Source organism: Mesoplodon mirus (assembly GCF_964341445.2).
Source record: "Mesoplodon mirus genome assembly, chromosome: 9".
NCBI lineage: Eukaryota > Metazoa > Chordata > Mammalia > Artiodactyla > Ziphiidae > Mesoplodon > Mesoplodon mirus.
This window is the reverse complement of record NC_138985.1, coordinates 31777910-31793237: the sequence shown is the minus strand read 5'-3', so window position 1 is coordinate 31793237 and position 15328 is coordinate 31777910. Positions and strand designations below refer to the sequence as shown.

General features: G+C 39.4%; 1 protein-coding gene across 1 annotated transcript in view; it reads left to right on the top strand.

Annotated features, from left to right (window-relative positions):
- The window catches only part of LANCL2 (LanC like glutathione S-transferase 2), a 61145-nt gene that overhangs the window by 34355 nt on the left and 11462 nt on the right, over positions 1–15328 (top strand). The window contains exons 3-6 of the mRNA XM_082632648.1: positions 1835–2042; positions 3161–3308; positions 4658–4804; positions 7957–8139. Coding sequence (XP_082488774.1) covers positions 1835–2042; positions 3161–3308; positions 4658–4804; positions 7957–8139 — 686 coding nt within the window. The remainder of the gene's footprint in view (positions 1–1834; positions 2043–3160; positions 3309–4657; positions 4805–7956; positions 8140–15328) is intronic.

The window sequence follows — 15328 nt, the reverse complement described above, 5'->3', positions numbered from 1 at the left end:
AGAGTAGATTTTAAGCATTCTCATACACACACACACACAAACACACAATGATAACTGTGTGTGATGATGGATGTGTTAACCTGATTGTGGTAATATTTCCACATTGTATGTCAAATCATCCTGTTGTACACTTTAATATATACAGTTTTATTTGTCAATTATACCTCAGTAAAACTGGGGAAAAAGAAACAATAAACTAATAAAAAGAGACAATTTTTTTTAAAGAACAGGAAATCGCAGTGCTCCTCTTACAGTGTTTCAGAGAATAGGAAAATAAGGAATACGTCCCATTGTTTTATGAAGCAAGGTTAATAATGGTACCAAAACTGATATAAAAAACACAGCGCAGTCTCACTAATTATTAATTTTGATAGTTATGGTGCTGTTTTGGCTTGTAAGAAAAGGTTCATATATTTTAGATTTTCATACTGAAGTATTCAGGGGCAGAATGACATGATGACTTTTTTTTTTTATATTTTACCCATCATCATTTACTTTAAAATACTTAAGCTTTGAATGTATATAACCATAGGTTTTTAGGTTCACAGGTTGACCAGATCATCATCCTATTTTTAGGGGTTTCTGAGTCAATCATGAAGTACTTGAAAAACCTTCTATAGTGATTATTATGTTTGAAATTTGTAGGTATTTAACTTCTAACTTGTTTTCTGTATGTTAATCATTTCAATTTTTTGCGTACAGAAGACACTCAAGGAGATCATAAGCAATTCACATGGAGGGGTTTTTTTCAGGGCTTACAAATATGCTGCTTTTATATCTGTTTGACTTAATGTCTTTAAAAGAAAAAATGGATAATGACAGAAGAAGGACTTCTCAAAAAATATATGTAGGTGTTAAGAATTAATTTGAAAGGCAAGTAGGATACCCTGAATAGGAGAATTAAAGAAGCAGCTACCTATTTAGAGAAATTTGAAAAGCAAAATGAAAAATAATAAAAGTGAGAGTAGGATATCAGACAAAGAACAGAATATTAGAGAACCTCAATTCAAACATTAATAGATTTTTTTGCCTTTTCACCATCATATCATTTCTTTAAATATTTTTTCCTACAGTGTACTTTATTAGGTATATATTTATACAGATTCCTTTATTACTTATCTGTCACATTACTTCTTGAGCCCAGGAATAATAGCATGCTTCTTTTAGAAGTCATATAGGTCATCCTCCATAGATTTTCAGAAAAAGACCCCTCTCTGGTTCCCTTGAGTAACCAGATCTGTTCTTTAATCTAAAATAGGAAATGTGGATAGGTGATAAGCTATGTCTTCTGAATTCACTACCTAACTCTGCATCATGTAGCTGTTCTGTAAACGGTGAGTTGACTCACTGGTTGGTTGGTCACTAAAGAAAATTGAAAAATTGTGAGAAATAGATAAATTAGAAAGAAGATGGTATAAAGCTCAGAAAAGCAATCATGTAATTTGGCATAAGATAGGAGGACATTATTATATGAGAAGAAAGAAGAAAAGGATCCAGATTAGCTTATAATACAAAGGGGAATAAGTACAACCTGGAAACAAATGAAAATTAAAGGGGAATGAGTGGGAAGTCTTGTATTTCCCTTATCTAGGAGGTAGTGAATCATTGTGTCAGAACAGTTAGCAACATTTTAACTTGTTTGCAATTTTTTCTACACTGGGTTCTTTTTTTTCCCATTTTTAAGAAACATATCATATATAACTTGTTTGATGTTACTCCTTCAGAAACGTAGTCTTTATGTGGGTTTTTCACGTAATCATGAAATAATGTCCTGACAGTAAAAAGGAAAGACAATAATGCTTTTCTTTTGCGGGGGTGGGGGTGATTTTTCCAGGCATAGCCCTTTTGTACCTGCAGTTGTATCGGGTCACATGTGACCAGACCTATCTGCTCAGATCCCTGGATTACGTAAAGAGAACACTTCGGAATCTGAGTGGCCGGAGGGTCACTTTCCTCTGTGGAGATGCTGGGCCCTTGGCCGTCGGAGCTGTGGTATATCATAAACTCAAAAGTGATTGCGAGTCCCAGGAATGCATCACAAAGTGAGTTTTTACAACTGGAAGTATTTTCTCCAAATTCTCAGTCTTGATGTAGAAAGAAACTCAAAAAACGAAAAAGAATTTATCTTTTAATTCACCTGCTCTTGCAGACAGTTCTCTCCAATAAGCGAAGAGTTTGTATTTTAATCTTGAGCATAATGGTGGGATTGTATGCTACCTTTCTATCCAAGCATGCGTTTGCCTTAATTTGAGGGAGGAATAGACATGTTTTTTCCTAAATAATTTTTGCTTGCCTTCAATGCATGAAAATTACCTTATATGCCTTAGATTCTCTATAATAACTCAGTTATTTTGGGGTTCAATTGTTAGGAAACAGTTAGAGAATGTAAGCTTTTATGGTACCTATTGGTTTATATTCTCTTTTGAAGCAGTAGAAATCAGAGCTCATGGCCATGGTCTGGTGGAGTGTCTGGCAGGTGCTGGTCAGTTAATGTTTGTTAAAGATGGGGTGACTCAAGCTAATTTTCAAGCATTGGCTACATTTTAGTAACATTTTTGTTAAAAATTGAAATCACGGGCTTCCCTGGTGGCTCAGTGGTTGAGAGTCCGCCTGCCGATGCAGGGGACGTGGGTTCGTGCCCTGGTCCGGGAGGATCCCACGTGCTGCGGAGCGGCCGGACCCGTGAGTCATGGCCGCTGAGCCTGCGTGTCCGGAGCCTGTGCTCCGCAACGGGAGAGGCCACAACAGTGAGAGGCCCGTGTACCGCAAAAAAAAATAAAAATAAAATAAAATAAAAAATAAAAATTGAAATCACTTTCTTGTAATTCTGGATTACAAAATTGAGTATCTTCTCATATATGGTTTAGAGTATCTTCTCTTATATGCATATATCCTATACATTTTAGATATAAATGTAGAACTTTTGAACAGCAAGGTGTTTTATCATTCGTGTTGATGATATCTGAGAGAGAAGTTTTTGTTTGGTTTTGTAGTGGGGAAGTTTTCGTTGTTTTCCCTCTTTTTTGGTATTTTTAAAAATTAGTTTTAAATTAAAAATAGTAACAGATGGTTCCTAAAGTGACAGGGTTCCTTGCAGTTTTAGGAAGAGGTATGTTAGACATTCTCTCTCTGGGAAAGCAGGATGTTTCTTGTTGGGTAGACTTTTGCAGCTCCAGAGAGCCATCGTCTGCCGAGATTCAGACCTTCCCGACGAGCTGCTTCAGGGCCGGGCAGGCTATCTGTACGCCTTACTCTACGTGAGCACGGAGATGGGGCCGGGCGCCGTGTGTGGGTCAGCTGTCAAAGAGGTACTGTGGGGTCCCGCCTCGGGGCGTCCTCTCCTGTCTGCCACGCAGCCTGTCTGCTAGCAGAGACTAGCAGTAGTGGCTGGACTCTGCTTCTAGGTAGGAGTAACTTCCCAAGGCCACTCATAAAATTAATAAATTGCTCCTTTTTTCTCTTCCAGGAATGTTTTTTAAAAAACTTTAGGTCTGTATTAATTTAGCTGTCTTTACTAGAATCAAACAAGAAGATAGAATGTTTATTTCTCTTTCAGGAGGTATCAGAACTGGTAGGCAAACCAGACGAATATGGCTAGGCACCAGCTTCTGTCTTGTTCTGCCTTATCCTAGGGCTGTGCCCTTATCTGCACGACTAAAGCTTGCTGAGCACCCCCAGCCCAGGGGGCGGTGAGGAAGTGGGAGATGAGCAGCTTCCTTTTTAAGCCTGAGAACTAGAAGTTGCCCACCTCCCTTCTGCTTCCATCCCACTTCCAGAGCTCAGTCAGATGACCGGGTCCAGCTGTTTGTATCTCTGAGGCCAGATGCCTCGCTATAACTTGGGGCGCTGTTACCAAAAGTGTGAGGGGAGAGAGGATATGAGGAAACAATTACTGTCTTCGCCGCATAGTCATTCTAAAATCCTGCAACAGACCCCACTTCCTTAGCCTTTCATAAATAAAGCCAGTTCCTCCAGCCTTGGAAGATGTACAGTTATCCTTTAGTATCTGTTGGGGATTGGTTCCAGGAGCCCCCTTGGATACTAGAATGCCGGGATGCTGAAGGCCCTTATATAAAGTTGTATAGTATTTGCATATAAACTGTGCCCATCCTCCCATGTACTTTAAATCATCTCTAGATTACTTATAATACCTAACACCATGTAAATGCTATGTAAAAAGTTGCCCACGTGCAGCAAATTCAAGTTTTGCTTCTTGGAACTTTCTGGAATGTTTTTTTACCAATATTTTTTATCTGAGGTTGGTGAATCCATGGGTGTGAAACCCGCAGCAAATATGGAGGGCCGACTGTACTTGCCAGTGTTTGGGGGAAAACACTGAAGCTACAAAGCAACTAAGTAGTCTAGGATAGTTTTTATCGGAAGTTTTTCCAGGTTCCAGTAAACTGTTCATGGAAAGACGTTTTGATCTCTTGGTTCTACTTCTTAATATCTTTTTCTACTCTGAGATTGTCTTCTGGTTTCTCTCTGCCTGTATTTATTTATTTATAAAATAAAGATAACAGTGTTGGCTACTTACTGCTTAAAGATTTTTAGAATAAGTAATCTATCTATATAAAGGCATGTTGTTATTGTTAATTAGACCAAAACAGGTTACCTGTAAGTTTTTTAGACTTATGCTATCTCATTATGTCTGTAGGTAGTCGATGCTATTATTGAATCGGGCAAGGCTTTGTCAAGGGAAGAAAGGAAGGCTGAGCGCTGTCCCCTGTTGTATCAGTGGCACAGGAAGCAGTATGTTGGAGCAGCCCATGGCATGGCCGGAATCTACTACATGTTAATGCAGGTGAGTGATACTCTGAAATACTAGTGCAGTGACCGTATTGTAAAATATTAGATCAAATCGGAAATGGGTACTGAAATTTTACTACAAACCAAGCAGGCTGAAAGGAAATAAGGATCCTGCTTTGAATCATGGGTCCCCAAGCAGTGACCTCCTGAGAGCACATTCTGTGTGCGGTTTCGTGTTGGATTAGGTGTGTGTGGCCCACACTTTATTTCTGTCCATGTCCTCCTGCTCTTTTAATAGGGGAAAACCTTCGGGGAGCAGAAAGGGCTTCCAGAATGCAGACTAGGGCAGAGACTTTTCATATTCAGATACCCCCAACTTACTGTCAGTTGTGTTCAAAATTTTTTTTAACTAGTTTATTGCTGTGGTTATGATTTTGTCTCTGAATCATCCCTGACATCTACTGAATTAAGTACTGACTCTTGCGTCAGGCAGTCAAAGACCTCACCCCAAATATTGCTTCAGCCTGCTTCCAGCCTTATGGCCTCTGGGTCCCTCTTCCACTCTGTATGCAGCCTGCAGGCAGACCTCGGCGACATTGCGAGTTCAGTTCCAGACTGCTGCAATAAAGCAAAACATCTCGGTGAAGCAAGTCTATGCTGTAGTCTGTTAAGCGTGCAATAGCATTGTCTTAAAAAAAAGAAGTGTACATACCTGAAATTAAAAATATTTTGTTGCTAAAAAATGCTTAACCATCATCTGAGCCTTCACTGAGTTGTAATCTTTTTGCAATAGTAAGATCACAGATCACAGATCACCATAACAAACGTAACGATGAAAAAGTTTGAAATATTGTGAGAATTACCAAAATGTTTCAGAGATACAAAATGAGCAAATGCTATTGGAAAAATGGTGCTGCAAGCCTTCAATTTTTAAAAACCGCAAATGCAGCACATTAAAGCAAAGAACAGTAAAACAGGGTCTGGCTGTGCCTTTTGTTTGTTTTTTCCCCCAATTAAGCCTTTATTTATTCTACTACACCCATAACAGTACTTTATGAATTTGTTCAAAATTACAACGCTAGTAAGTCAAGGAGCATGGATTAGAATTTAGATCTTTTAAATTGAAAGCCCATATATTCCTTTTTTAAGTTTCCACTTACAAATTCCTTTTTTATTTTTACATTTTGCGTCATGCCACTCCTCACTAAAGGAAAATAGGAGATTCCTATCTGCACAGGACTAGAACTCCCTTCTCTGGTGATTAGTAGGTGTCTTTGGTTATCACTGTAGAAAGTAAAACACGTATGTATTCCAATTTGTGAATTTAGGTGCAGACATGTTTCCAAAATAATCAATTCCATGTCTCATCTTAAAATGGCAGTGTTGTTCTAGACAGTTGGTAGATTGTCCATTTTTCTCTGTTCTCCCAGAAAAAGATTTTAACAGTGGCTTTTGAACCCTGTTTTAAAAGTGACTAGACCCTTAAGGGAAACATAATCATATGAGAATCACACCAATAAAAAATAATTTAGATTTAGGTGTTTAGTTTAATTTTGCTAGATACTGGGGGGTTCCTTGAGAGAATCACAAATCATAAAATTTACAACTCATCTGCTTTTAAAGTGAAGAACATGGAAACACTCTTTCGTGAGGATCCTATTTAGAAATTGGTGTCAGCGTTCTCCTGGTTGGTAGCAGCGGTGTGCCAGAGCTGGTCTCATGAGGCCGGCTGCACACACCGCTCCCCAGCGGTGCCGGCCTGGCTGTGCGGGGGCTCCATGTGTGGTTTCATCTGGACAGCTGTGAGAACAACATACACAAGAACTTTCAAAATATCACTTAAAGGGAACTCCACTCTCACGATGAAGAATAAAAGCACAGTTCTCCTCTGGAAAATCATTTCAAAACCTCAAGGAAAACAGAAAACAGACACCCAGCTTCTCTGATGAGACTCAGAGACTTCTGGAGCCCTGCGCGACAAGTGGACTGAGAACGGGTGAAGGAACAAAGGAACAGCAGGTGACCTGACGGGACAGGGATGCCCGCACAAGGTGCCTGAGGAGGGGGATGCCAGCAAAAAGCAAGCCAGGTGTCCTGCAGGACCCTGCACTTGGGAACTTACGGCGCCATCGATGTTGGCGCCAGACGTGTTCAGGTAGGGAGTGAGGTCTGGGCTGCAGGGGAGCTTCTTTGGAAATCCTTGTGCAGCCCCGCTGGACCTGTGCAGTGAGATCACCGCGCAGGGTGAGGTGACTGCAGGAAACAGTATGTGGTCTGGAGCAGTCAAACCAGTTCTTCTGACTCCAGAGAAGCAGGTGGAGAGGAGAGTGGAAGTGGAGCACAGACCTGAAAGCGGGGCTTGGTGACTGTCCACACGGTCAGCGGGAGACCTCCCTGCTGCCACAGCCAGCCTTGCACCAGCACCTTTCCCCGCCCCAGCCGGCAACACGGCCACCACCTCACCTGGGGGAGTGAAGTCTCTCTTTTGGAGAAACAGCTCAGATAAAAGATTTGTAGTTATAGGTATATGGAAGTCCCCATTAAAAAAGGTAGCTAGGGCTTCCCTGGTGGCGCAGTGGTTGAGAGTCCGCCTGCCGATGCAGGGGACACGGGTTCGTGCCCTGGTCCGGGAGGATCCCACATGCCGCGGAGCAGCTGGGCCCGTGAGCCATGGCCCCTGAGCCTGCGCGTCCGGAGCCTGTGCTCTGCAACGGGAGAGGCCACAACAGTGAGAGGCCCGCGTACCGCAAAAAAAAAAAAAGGGAGCTAGCTGTCTGTGGTGGTTAATTGTATGTGTTCACTTGGCTGGGCTACCATTGCCCAGATATTTGGTCAAACATTATTCTGGGTGTGTCTCTGAGGAAGTTTGGGTGATATTTTCATTTAAACAGGTGGACTTGTAGTAAAGCAGTTTGCTGTCTGCATTGTGGGTGGGCCTCATCCAGTCAGTTGCCTCCCCTGAGCAAGAGGGAATTCCCCAGCGGATGGCCATCAGTTTCATGCGCAGCATCAGCAAGCGTTGATGCAAAGGTCTGCCCAGGCCTTAAGTAACCAGAGAAGTGGATTAATTCTAATTTTATGTGTTCCTCAGTATTCTGGGTAATTGATGCTTAACTATATTAGCCACAATGCAGAGGTTTAAAAAAAAAGAAAAAAAAAAGCTTATGGAAACATAAATTAAATGTTTTATTTTTGTTTGTTTAAAAGCCAGCAGCAAAAGTGGACCAAGAAACCTTGACAGAAATGGTGAAACCTAGTATTGACTATATGCGCCACAAAAGATTCCGATCTGGGAATTATCCGTCATCCCTAAGCAATGAGACAGACCGACTGGTGCACTGGTGTCACGGGGCCCCCGGTGTCATCCACATGCTCATGCAGGCGTACAAGGTCAGTGCTGCAGGGCGTGTCCTTAGCACCCGATGTGCACAGACACGGTTTTCACCACCAAGTTTTCAGTTTGGTTTTGGTAAGCACATTTGCTTGCAAACTAAAAACATTTTAGAGTTAATATTTCTACTAGTAAACAGAAAGTCTTTTTATTTCACTGTTCATCACCACTATAATTAGAGTTGTAAGTATATGTGTGTGTGTTTTAACAGGGATTATATTCATGTGTAAAAGAAAACCTAGATGACATAAGTGTGAATATCCAATAAGGCAGGAGGTAGTATTATAACCAAAATGCTTTTTATTTGACTTCACATCATTTGATTTCCTTGCTTGAATAAGCCTTTATTGCTAGGTGATGCTGATGATTCAGGAGCTTTTAAATTTGAGTTTTACATTATTATAAAATTATTTACAAAAGATCGATGTGCATTCAAATTTTTACACATATGAGGTATTACTGGAAATTAGGCAGTACCTTTACTGATGAATTGTAGTAGACTCTGTAGATCTATCTGGGCACAGTATTAAGAATACTGTTGATTTCTCTCCTGGACTTAGAATTATGATGTAAGTTGAAAGCAAACAATTCTTTGGCAATTTAATTTTTCTTTTAATGCATCTTTGTTTGTAATAGTTGATGTTGGAGATTGTTGCTTATATACCAGAGTATACAAATGTAACCACAGTGATTGATTAGTGTTTTGGCAAGGTCTCTTAGTTTTGCAGAAATAGACTTACTGGAGCAGAATTCATATGTCTACCTGAAAATTACAGAAGAACTGGTCCCTGAATCAATTTTACTTTCCTTTTGTCATTAACTATAATAAATTATTCAGAAAAATTGTGGGGAATTAACCTTTCATGATTTAGGCTGATTTCTCAGAATTTTTTAGTCCTACAACAATAACACCAAAAATATTCACATAATATAAAAGTCAGGTACGAGCATTCAAGAAAATAACTCAGAAAGTTATGATGTTTGATGAGAGGAAAGCACAGCGAAGTATACTTTTTGGAGATCTGAAGAGCTTAATGATTCATCTTCTTAACAATACCTCAGCTTTTAAATTAGAACAGACTTCTGTTCAAATCACTGCCTCCCCTTTTCTAGAGCTTTAGAGGAAATGTAACTTCAGTGACATAGAGATAAGTCTGTAATATTATAAATATCCAACCATAGTATCTGAGCACAGTACTGACGGCACAAACAGGAATCCTTTGGTATTCAAAACAGATGTTTGACTGTTAAAAGCTGAAAGCTTCTATTTGTCAAAACTCCTTTTCCCTTTTGCTTTAAAGAGGATCAGCTATAGAGGTGGGCACTCCTGGTGGCTGGTAGTCTTGGCCTCTGGGGGTCTCCCCAGTCCTGCTTTAGCAGCTGAGCTGTGGGCAGTAAGAAGTGGTCAGGAGCCAGGGCTCTGTCCTTGTGGGCCCTTGTCCTGGGCAGTTCCATTTCCATTAGCCATGCTGACCGTGGCCACCATCTGCTTCCACCACTGCTGGTACCAAGGGAGCAAGCGCCACAGACCCCTGCCAGTGGCAGGGCCGCCACGTCTCAGCCCAGCTCTGCCTGCAGGGCTTCCGCTCCAGAGACCACTGGGTGCCTGTCCCCCCCCCACACACACACACTGATTCCAAAACAGAAGTTCCTCTTTTCTAGAAGCATGGACAATGACAATAAGATCCCATACTGAGTCACTAAAACTTAATTTTGTCCATGTACTTCAAAGTTCCCAAACCTGAGGAAGGGGAGGAATAGCGGAATCTTCTGGGGCAGAAGGTGTCAATGGTAGTTTGAAGAAGCATAGATAAATCATGTAGTTTTACAGTTGGGGGTGAAAATATGTCTTCAGAGTATAAGTTAGTGGAGTATGAAATTTGTATTTGGCCAGGACAGGGGTGTCACAAAGCTAGAGGAACACAGCTCTAGACTCTATTTTCTCTCAAGTTATTGTTAACTCAGATTAAGAGGGTCCTTGTCCATTGAAGCCATCTCTCAAAATGAGGAAATGTTTAAATTTTGTGTAATAACGAGCTTTCAGCAGTTTCTTATGCTGGCATATAAAGTTGTAAGTTCTTCAGGAGCACTTAGGAAGGCATAAGGTGTTCAAGTATTTTAAAAATATATTAATATCTTTCACAAATAAAACTATAATTTGAGTCCAGATTCACACTAAATTTGTTCTCCCTTCCTATAGATGCTAATCACATTTCACATAGGGTATACTCTTCTTGGTCTGAACATGTATTATTCGCAGTTATGTAGTGTTATAGATGGTCTTGGAAAAAATGTCAAGATTTTTAACAATATTTCTATGCTGTATTAGGAATTTTGTTACTTGCAAATGATTTCCTAACAATTACATTTGTGGACCTCATAGCTGGACAGCATTCTGATGAATAGTTACGATCAGTTCTTAATTATCTGACAGTAAATTACAGGTTATGGTAACAAATTCTACCACCTTCTAACCACACATTTAGGTCTTAGGGCATTAGCAGTTTGTGTGGGCTCAGCCACTAATAAACAAATGCTAGCATTGGCCACATAAAATTATATTTGGAAAAGTAAATATGTTGTCCAGGAAAACCAGGTAAGTCATACCAAAGTGATATCAAAGTAGTCCTTTGATTCTGGGCCAAATGTGTGAAACAACCATACCTTCCCCTCCTGCACCCACAAGCCTGCTCTGAAATTCCCACAGTAGAACTGGGTTAGAATGTGTCCTCATGGTCAACTCTTCACTGTCCATCAGAAAATGTTTTCATATGAATTATTTTCCAAAAGCTCATTTGTAAGTTGATTATTTCTAATGTGGAATGTCTTTCTAGGTGGTGTATATCAGGATCACCTGGAGAGATTATTTTCAAACTATATTTTGTTTCCTTCTCCTCAACATTCTGGTACCTTCCTAATATTAAGCATCATTTATAAACGTACCACAGTTTATGCCTTTGTTTTTCAGTTGTTTCTAGTTTTTTTGCTATTGTGAATAAGCTATAGTGAACATTCTTGTACAGGTCTTTTCATAGACATATGTTTGCATTTCTTTGGGGCTAATAACTAGGAGTAGAACTGCTTGATCAGAAGGTAGCTTTTTTAGTTTCATAAGACACTGCCAGACCTTTTCTCAAAGGGCTGTACCGGTTTACATTCCATCCGCAGTGTAAACAGAGTTCCAGTCGCTCCACATCTCTGCTAACACTTGGTGTTGTAAGTCATCTTGATTTTATTCTGGTGGATATTTCATTGTGGCTTTAATTTGTGCCTTCCTGATGGTTAATGATGTCGAGCAGTTTTGCTTGTGCTCATGGGTTGTTTGTACAGTTGACCCTTGAACAACATGGGTTTGAACTGCGTGGGGCCACTTATACATGGATTTTTCCAGTAAACACAGTACTGTGGAACCACACGGTGTGCAGTGTGGTGAATACGGGGATGCAGAACGGCATACAGAGAGAGCCCATTGTAAAGTTACACAAGGGTTTTCAACGAGGTGGGGACTGGCACCCCAACCCCCATGTTGTTCAAGGGTCAACTGTGTTTCTTTGTTGAGTGTCTGTTCATATCTTTTACCCACATTGTTTTATGTATTTATTGTTTTCCTTTTATTATGGAGTCATAAAAATTCTTCATATGTTCTGGTTGTAAGTCCTTTTGTCAGATACATTTTGGAAATAATTTCTCCCAGTCTGTAGTTGGCCTGATCATGTTCTTCATGGCATCTTCTAATGAACAGAGTTTTAGATTCTGGTAAAATCTGCCTTATCAGTGTGTTTTTTGTAATGGTAACTACTTTCTGTATCTTGTCTGAGAAATTTTACTTACTCCCACGTTATACAGATAGTATTCTCCTACGTGCTTCATGGATTTAGATTTTACATTTAGAACGGTCTCAAATTAAGTTTTGTATATTATGTGAAGTAAGGAGTGAAGTACTTTTTTTAACCATAGGAGTATCTGATTGTTCCCACATTATTTGATTTCCCCATTGATTGATTTGGTACCTGTAGAGGCACTAGTTCAAAAGTCAAATGACCTAGTAAGTGTAGGTTTATTTCTGGGCTCTCTTCTGTTTCTTTGGCTTCTTTATCTGTCACTGTGATACCATGCTGTTTGGATGACTTTAGCTTTACTCTAAGTTTTAACGTCAGGTAGTTTAAGACTTCAACTTTGTTCTTCTCTTTCAAAATTGCTTTAAATATTCTAGATCCTTTGCATTCCCGTATAAGTTTTAGAAATCAGTTTGTCAGCAAAAGGGGCCTATTGGGATTATGACTGAGATTGCATTCAATCTGTAGAACAGTTTTGGTAGAATTGATACCAATATTGAGTGTTCTTATCCACAAATATGGTATATCTCTCCACTTTTTACATTTTCTTTCATTTAGGTCAGCAATGTTTTATAGTTTTTGATGTCTTTATATTTAAAGTGTGTGTCTTCATAGTTGGGCGTTGTCTAGCAATGCAGTCTAACAACCTCAGCCTTTAATTTGGAGTGTTTAGTTCATATATTGTTAATGTAATTATTTTGTGGTTGGATTTAGCTCTGCCATTTTTCCATACGGTTTCTATTGGCTACATCTTGGAACTCTTTTTTCCTCCTCTGTTTTTTCTTTCTTGCCTTTTTAGGGAGGTAGGAGAGAGTAACTGAATATTTTCTGGAATTCCATTTTAATTTCTCTGTTGACTCTTTTAACTGTATCTATTTGTACATTTTTTTAGTGGTTGCTAAATATATATCTTTATCATTGCAATATACCTCCTTAACTTTTCACAGTCTGCTTAGAATTAACATTGTACACTTCATATAAAATGTAAGAAAATAGTAAATGCCTAGTTCTCTTGACAGCAGTTCTGTACATCTTTATTATGTCTGTCAAGATGTATCAACAAATGTTATAAACCCCCAGTATAGTTTTATAATTTTTGCTTTTGAAATAGCCCTATGTATTTTAAAGAAATTAAGACAAGCAAAGAAGATGGTCTTTGATATTTATTTGGATATTTCCTCTTTTCAGTGCTCTTCATTCCTTCTTGAAGGTCCAGATTTCTATCAAGTATCATTCCCTTCAGCCCAGAGAACTTCCTTTAGCATTTCTTATAGTCCAGGTTTGGTGACAACAGATTGATCACTTATCTTAAATTTGTCTTTATTTCACTTTCATTCATTCTTTTTTTTTTTTTACTGGAAAATAAAGGACAGTATATTTTAGTTGTAGTGCATGCATTTGGATCCCAACTCATTGCTAAACAGTCCCGTGCCTCCGGCCCTGCCTCAGGTGGTGAGTGCCATATGGACACCATGTTCTGCCTGGAGCCACCCACTTGAATGCACCAGTGGGAACTCCTTTGGCCTGGCTTTCATTGATTCAGCAGGTTACTTAGAGGATGATCCATTGTCAAAGAGATGATTCTTGCAAGGAATGCATGTCTGGCAAACAGCCTCTAGTTTGTAGATCATTGTGGAATCTGTGATAACGAGAATTCTGTGTCTTCCTCTAATTTAAGAAAATTTCTTGCAGTTGTCTGTGATGATGATGTGTGGTTCTTGACATCCAGATGAACTGATGCAATTCTAACAGTAGAATTCCTACTGTTACATCTTCCTGTGGCACTGGTGCAGTTTGTACCGAATTGCTTTATAGTTTTCAAGGTGAGCTTGACATTTTGGGATTACTAGTACATCTGCTTTACATACCAGGGAACTTTTCCTAATATAGGTGAAAGTTTTGGTTACTTCCTGGTTGTTCCTACAATGGTGATTTTTATGGGCAAAATCCGAAACAGTCCCTCTGGGGGTGGTGCTTCAATCTTCCTTCCATGCCCTCTGGTGGTTTGTGAAGAATGCTATCCTTACCATGACCATCTAGATCAATTCTGTGGACATTTCTTTATTATCACCAAAACTGCAGAGAACAGGGGTTTTGTAATAACTGATCCAAAGATTCCCTTGCACTTTAGGAATGCCTAATAATAAGCAAAAGCAATGAGAGAGGTGAATATTACCCTGTACTTAAGAAAACTCAATTCTGCTGCCCCATCACATTGGCTACTAAGTCTAAATGGAAGGTGTAAAAAAAATTGAAGTGGAAAATTGTGAAGGATTCCTTCTCTCCAAGACCTACAGTGGGAATGCCTCTTAGGAATTAATTTTTTAATTAACTACTAAAATACTGTAAATTTAATCTCCTAATAAATTGAGTATTGTTACTGGAAGAGGTCTTGTAAATGAATCAGCTGAAACGTCACTTCTACTTATGAGAATAAAAAAAAATGTTAAGTAGTGTTATTAACTTCCTGTCATGTTTGTTTCTTGGCAAGTCCAAACTCTCTTACCAATCCAGTTTTCACTGAATATGAGCTCATTTTTCCTGTTTTGATATTTTCCTTGAAGGCTTTAATTTTAGTAGTTGAAGTCATCTTAAAGAAGATAAAGGAAATATTAGATAAAAAGATGAAAGCATTAAGAAGGAAGGGAAAAAAAAAAACCTTCATTTCCTTGGAGCAGACATTGTTATTCACAGTGTTTATGAAGAAATGGTAAACACCATGGCAGTAAGACAAATAATGACTTTCATCCCAAAGGCTGTTGCATGTAGTCATGTATTAAGCCATAAAAGAAAAAAATCAACCCAGTTTTCCCTTGGAAAAGCTTAAGAGGCAGAGGGAGTAAGGTCAGAATCTTATAGCTCAACGGAAAATTACACCAGCTATTAAAAAATTCTGAACTCTGCTTCATACCATGCAATCCACAAGAGGGTTATACCGAGGAGAGAGAGGAGCAAGGTCTCGGTGACCAGGTCTGAGGAAGGACGGGGTGTGTTCTAGTCCACAGTCGTGCAGAAGAGCTGGGTTCACTCTGCGAAGGGTTAGATGTGAAACAGTGTGTGGTCTCAGAGGGCTGTGGTACCACTGGCTCCGACTCTTCACTCGCTTATTTTATTTTTTTTATTGAAGTCTAGTTGATTTGCAATGTTGTGTTGGTTTCAGGTGTACAGCAAAGCGATTCAGAGATATTACATACATCCTTTTTCAGATTCTTTTCCCTTATAGATTATTACAAGATACTGACTGTAGTTCCCTGTGCTATACAGTAGGACCTTGTTGTTTATCTATTTTATATGAAGTAATGTGTGTATGTTAATCCTGAACTCCTAATTTATCTCTCCCCCCTTTCCCCTT